At 43.9% G+C, this 6,553-nt stretch overlaps 1 protein-coding gene across 1 annotated transcript in view; it reads right to left on the bottom strand.

Annotated features, from left to right (window-relative positions):
- Positions 1-1,197: 1,197 nt before the first annotated feature.
- Positions 1,198-6,553, bottom strand: part of KCNH1 (potassium channel, voltage gated eag related subfamily H, member 1) — a 359,758-nt gene continuing 354,402 nt past the window's right edge. The window contains exon 12 of the mRNA XM_015427609.1: positions 1,198-2,037. Coding sequence (XP_015283095.1) covers positions 1,198-2,037 — 840 coding nt within the window. The remainder of the gene's footprint in view (positions 2,038-6,553) is intronic.

Here is a 6,553-nt window from a genome sequence, read left to right as displayed (position 1 = left end):
AAAATATTACTACTATCTAGTTGAGGGAAGAGGGCTTTCTTGACAGTAATAGGGGAATGTGGAAGATCCCTGTCCCTAGAAATTCTAATATTTTCAGTAACTGAGCCTCTCTCCCCAATTGCTTTGCATTTAATTACAACCAGATATTATCAGCAAGACTGATGCCGCTCTCGCCAGTACTAGTAGTTAACACCCTCTCTGAATGATATGTGGAATTAAATAGTGTGTACTTTGATATGAAAACTCTATAAGCTCTGGCTACCCTTCTCAGACCATCTCATTATAACTGCAGTGTGATAAGAAGTGGTTACATTCTACATGATGTGTAAAGGCTAGTAAGACAGGAAAGTGGGACAGTTTGCCAGACAATGTTGCATACATAAAGACACTGGGTAAAGTCCAAAGTCTGTGAAGAACTTGCTAGCAAGGCATTACCTGAGCCATGTATCCTCTTTTTCTAGTGGACACCAAGGGTGTAGACTTTCCAATTTCCCGGGGGAGGCTGGGGCTGGGCCAGAGGCATTGCTTTGCTAGGAGCAAGGGTGGCTCCCGGGGGAGGCTGAGCACCTTCCTGAAAATTTCGGCGGGGGCTGACACCCCACCGCCCCCACGAAGATTACGCCTATGGTGGACACACTGACTCCCAACATATAAGGCAATATCAGGCATAAGGGATCTATATGTTCATGCAAGGGTCCGATCCATACAATTCTTCCACCCATTAAAAAAGGGAGGGAGAAAGATGTCGCAATTTAGGTCTTTATTTGGAGCCCTCACATCAGATACTGCCTTATAAGCAGGGAGATACATTCATTTGCTGCAATCTCTCAAAAAAGCATTTCTACAAATAAGTATATGGGCTTGGGATAACATGTGAGTATCATTTTTCTAATAATGTTTTCTCTTAAAAAAACAAGCAATCATTTTGAGTGGAAAAGGATGCTCTAATGAAGAAGTAGGAAAAACATTATAAACTATACCCTTGCTGTCAAAAAGACTTCAGAATCAGCTGCCATCTTGACATGAGGTTGCAATTCCTGTTACTGTACTGTTTAGAGACAGAGAGGACATGCTTAACAGGCTGGCCCCTCAGTGGCTGTCATCAAGAAAAGACTAAATGTTTTGTTTTTAAAAAATGTTAAGTGGTGTTTGTGTTTGTGGGGGATATTCGGTTTGCTCTTGTTTTAAAGAAACTCCTCAGCTTGCTCCGAAAATGTCTTTTTCTGATTCTGGAGACTGAGGTCTTGATATTTCATACAACTCCTGTGGTGACTGAGAGCTTCTTCTAGAGGCCAATATCCTTAGTATCTCAGTAAGCTGTTTTTCTATATTGGTCATTTTTGTGTTTAAAGCTTTGATGTCCTCTTTCAGCTCATGCTTCACTTCGAGCATAGTTGCCTGAAGAGTCTGTTCAGGAATGGGGTAGAAAGTGTGTTTGACCTCTGCCAGGACAGGACTTCGGTCCTGAGGACTCCGCGTCTCCCCAACATTGTCCAAGCGCAGGTCGCTTTTTGTGATGCCACTGTCACAAGAGTCTGTCTTCTTCAGAGTGGCTTCTCCTGCTGCTCTTGTTCTCTCTGGTAACGTTTCCATGGATTCTGCTTTGGAGACTTTGTTCCAGTCTTCTCCCTTTCCACAGGCATCTTTGAATTTGGTCCAACCTTTGCGCTTTGGAAGATCCCCTGTCACTTTGGTACCTGCATAGTCTGAGGGAGGGGCTTGTAGTTTGGCTTGGTCAGACACACCGGATGTAGAAGCAGACTGATAGGCGATGGGTGTTGCAGGACTCTCCCTGACAGTTACAATGCTAGCTTTTACAATGGTGCGTGACGGATGATCTCCCAAAACGTTGCCTTTTTCCACATCTAGATCATCTCTGCCTCTTTCTGCTGCTAACCGGGCTTCCTTCTGCTGTCTAAATCTTTGAAAAAGCCGACGGACAGGGTGGTCCGGTGGCAGAACTAAAGGTGCCTCATTCTTCCTTTTCATCCGTTCTTCTTCTTCCCGTTTGACATCACTGATCTTCCGAAATACAATCTGTAAAGAAGAAACATCACACTAAAGATTAGCAAGTTGCAAACCTGAGTTGGAGGTGAAATCCTTTGTACTCCATGGTTACTGCTCGTATGACTGCAATATCTCATATGGCTGAATTTTGGTTCAAAGTGGGTTTTAAGACTGCTTGGAAGAGGTGAATGTTCAGTTCAGCTCTCAAAACAACGTAATACAACCACTATTGCAAAACTGGTGTTCTTGACTTGGGGAACTAGCTGTTCATCAACTCTACCTCCTATACACACTCACGGTCAATGCCAGGGTGGTGGGAAGAAACTAACATTGGTCAATGTGCATTCAAATAAAAATCTGCTCACCTCTAGCCTGCCAGTCATGATGTTCCAGTGGGAGCATACAACTATCAGAAGGTTCTCAGAAAGCAACTGGGCTCCTGCCAGCTTCCCTGAACACAGTCCTCAGCAAGAAGCCTTGTACACTTCCCAAATGAGGCAGAACAGGCTGGGGGAGTTAACTGGCTCTGTGCCAACTTTCCAAGCACCAGTACACCACTAATAGGTTTGCACAGAGGAGGGTAGGGGGTATGTGGTGGCAGCAGATGGTGGAATGTGCATGTGGGGTTAAGACAGAAACCTTTATAATACTGTTCTACTCATTTTTAAAATAGCGAGTAAGCCGAATGCATTCTGATTTGCATTTGAATGGACATAATGGAAACATTCGTTTGAGGTTCTGATATAATCAACACTACTGTATTCTAAAGAACTTTGAGGCATTGGGCACATGGCCGTGCCTGTTATTGTTAAACCCAATTGTTGTTTTTACATATTTTTCTGTTTTACAAGGCTTTGAATAATTAATAGAAAAGTGACTCATGTGTTAAGTAGAAACAACAGCTCCTCACTCAGCCCAAAGCCTTGCCAAACTGACTCTTTTCACCAATCCACCTCTCATAGCGTCACTCATTTACTCAGTCCCATTATACCTCTGAGCCCAGACTCTTAGGTCAGATTAATCTACGACCAGAGTGCATAGTTGCTGTCAGAGAACCATTTGTTTTATTTTACTTCTTTTACACCGTGCCTTTCTCCTCAAAAGGGACCGGAAGTGGCTTACATCCTTCTCCTCTCCTCCATTTTACCCTGACAGCAACCCTAGGAGGTAGGTTAGGCTGAGGGGGGGGGACTGGCTCAAAGTTACCCAGCAACAGGGCTATTTTGGGGCAGGAACGCACAGGAACGGAGTTCCGGCTGGCTCCTGAGTTGGCCACGCCCAGCAGGAACTCATTAGCATAATAGGCCACACCCAACAGCAGAAACTCATTAGGATTGGCTACATTGGGGGTGTGGCCTAAGATGCAAAGGAGTTCCTGCTACAAAAAAAGCCCTAGGTTTTGACAACAAACAAGGTAAACAGAATAAGTAGCAAAAGGTGGGTGTGGCTGGATGACTATACTTCTGGTAACATGGGGGGGTGGCCTAATATGCTAATGAGCTATGCTCTCATGGGTGTGGCTGGATATGCTAATGAGTTTCTGTTGTTGGGTGTGGCCTATTATGCTAATGAGTTCCTGCTGGGCTTTTTCTACAAAAAAAGCCCTGCTCAGCAAGTATCCATGGCAGAGTGGGAAAGATTCAGGTGGCATTTGTGATTGATTCTTACATTGTCACCCCTGCAATATGAAGCCTAACTACAGAGAAGCTGTATGTATGGTTCAGGCCTTTGCTAATCCACCAGACATGCTTCACTGATGCTGTCCTTATTCACTCCCTTTCATGCTGTTTCTCAGATCTCTATCCTGTCACCTGACTGTAATATCAGTCCATCAGTTCCCTTACCAGACCCTGCTACTGCGGAAGGGCGGGGGGGGGGGCAGTGGGGTGGAAGGACCGTAATGGACTGAGATGAAGAAGTCCCTCCGATCTGTTGTTGTTTTAGGAAACAGTCCTAAAACTACTCAGAAATCAGTCCCATGTTACTCCTGGGAAACAGTCCTAAGGACTGCAACCTTAGACAGCCAGTCCCTCTTCTAGAGTGCTGTTCAAGACGGCCAACTAGAAACAGCAACAGCCGGTACTGTTTTAGCACCTATATGACTCCCCCCAAAGAAGACCTAGCAGGGTTATGATAACCAGTTTACTATAATGTCATCTAATTAAATATTAGTAATGCAGTAGGAAATAACCTTCATTTTATAAATGTTAATTTAAAAAAACAAATAGGCTGAGCAAACAAATGAATATCCACCCAGATGTCAAAGAAGCATCTATATTAAGATAGCTCTAACAGGAACACAAAATAATAAGACTTTATGCTTCCCCTGCTGATGCTAAATCTACTTGATATTCTTCTCAGTGCTGGGCAGGCACACAAACAAATAGCTTTCTTAATTTCTGCTCTTTAGAGAAGTAGGGGAAGTTGGCAGTTAGAGGATAATTCAAGAGCTGACAAATGGGAAATGAGTTTTTTTAAAAAGAGACAGAGAGGTTTTATTCTCACATAGCTTTGTACTAACAAAGGTATTACAAACGGTACAGTTTCTTAACATACGTACAGCATTATACTGGCATCATGTGAGACTGAGTACAGTTCCATGTTGCCCACAGGCAGACAGGATAAAATGCACACCACTCTAATGTAGGGTGTTTGCAGACAATAACTCCAGTCCCACTAAAAACAGTTGTAAACATTCCACTAAAGCCAATGGAACCCCTTCATTGTGACAAACTCTAGATGAATTCCAATCCCCATCACTGCTCCCATTAAGATTTTGCCATTTCAGTAGAATGCTCTTTACCAATACTCAAACCAATAACCAGAGAAGATTGTAAAAAATATTCCATCTGTTTCATATTCTCCATTATGGGGTGGTGGCCATGAAAAGGTTATGGATATTGTATCATCATATTTGTTATTCATTAATTTACTTACTTTATTGATAGCCCTGTCCTTTCTTGCTGAGACTCAGGGTTGCAGACTAAAAACAATGCATTCATACAGCATAAGATATCCAGTGAGCAATGCAATTGGACTGGGGTTACAGAATTAGTAGGCAATGTGAACCACAACTGCCTAGGCAAGGCATAGTGGAATTACAAAGGTAGAAGACAATGCAACGAAAGTCAGGTGATACCTAGAATAATTACTACAGTAGACTCATTGCAGTGGACTACAATCCTATTCCATTATAGCTATATTGTGCTGGACTGTTCCATTATACTACAATTCTAATCGCTTTATAAAAACTGAACACCATCAGATCTAAAGGTGCCTGGTATCAGAACATATCACTATAGTTGCCTATATCAAACATCCATAATTTTAAATCCTTTCATGCTGCAGTGCTTGCTTATAAGAATTAGCTTTATTACATTGCTCTAGTCCACCCAATGGAGCACATTAGAGCATGGCTGAACAGTGATGTTCTTTGGAAAAAACCAAGATGGCGGAATAAGTAGCAAAGCAAAAATAAAACAGGATTACACTGCTTATTATTTGGAAGTGCAAAATAGCTAATCATTATAATACCTATAAATTTGGATAGTTTTTGTGTGGTCAACTGGGGATAGAAACAGAAAGATCAAGCGGAGGTGAGATAGGGTTGCCAAATCCTGAAACCTTACCGGCGGGCGAGGCTTCGTCCTGGTTGGGAGCCGGCTGTGTGTGTGGGGGCGTGGCCGAGCTCGTCGGGGGAAAAACATATGGTCCCCCCCCCTGACGAGCTCAGCCACGCCCCCAACGTGGCTGCGTCAGCTCTGGTGACGCAGCTTCGGGGGCGGGGTTCCCCCCGGGCCCCAATTCCGCCAGGGCGGAACTCGGGGCTCCGAAGAGGGGGATTCCCCGCCCCCCAGGGTCATTTGGCAACCCTAAGGTGAGAGCAGAGCCTATGGTGTGTATATGCATAGGGAGGATGAAAACATTTCCCCTCCCCGGCTACCATGCATCTTTGTGTGCACATCTATATGTATATACATGCTTACAAGTGTGTATATGTGGATGGGGAAGGGGAGATAAGAAGATTCCCTATCTGTTCCATCTCTTTCACCAACTGTATGCCCAGTGCATTGTTAGTATGCAAATCTGTGCATGCAAAGCTGTTCATGGTCTTTGGTCTTGGTTCTCTTATCTACAGGACTGTCTCTCCCCCTATGCTCTACCGTGACAGCTTCGCTCATGTCAGCAGGGACTTATGCAGGTGCCAGCCTACAAAAAGGGCAAAATCAACAACTGCAGGTACACATGCTTTCTCCACTGTGGCTCCCGCCTTCTGGAATGGCCAGCCTGAGGAAGTCAGGAAAGCTCCCGCTCTGCTGGCCTTCTGCTAACTATGCAAAACTGAACTATTCCAGAGGGCTTTCCCATGCAGGTAACAGGGTGGCAGTGTACACAGTGGTTCATAAACTTGCTTGGATAAATGATTAGGGACTGTGGTCTATACTACTGTGTATAGTTTACTGTAATTTTTATATAACTTCTACACTGCTTAAAGTGTCATAATACTTATTCTGTGCTTCAGTTCTATCTCTTGGATTTCTGGTTG

This window comes from Gekko japonicus, unplaced genomic scaffold (assembly GCF_001447785.1).
Source record: "Gekko japonicus isolate JY-2015 unplaced genomic scaffold, Gekko_japonicus_V1.1 scaffold45, whole genome shotgun sequence".
NCBI classification, from domain to species: Eukaryota; Metazoa; Chordata; class Lepidosauria; order Squamata; family Gekkonidae; genus Gekko; species Gekko japonicus.
This window is presented reverse-complemented; position numbering and strand designations above follow the sequence as displayed.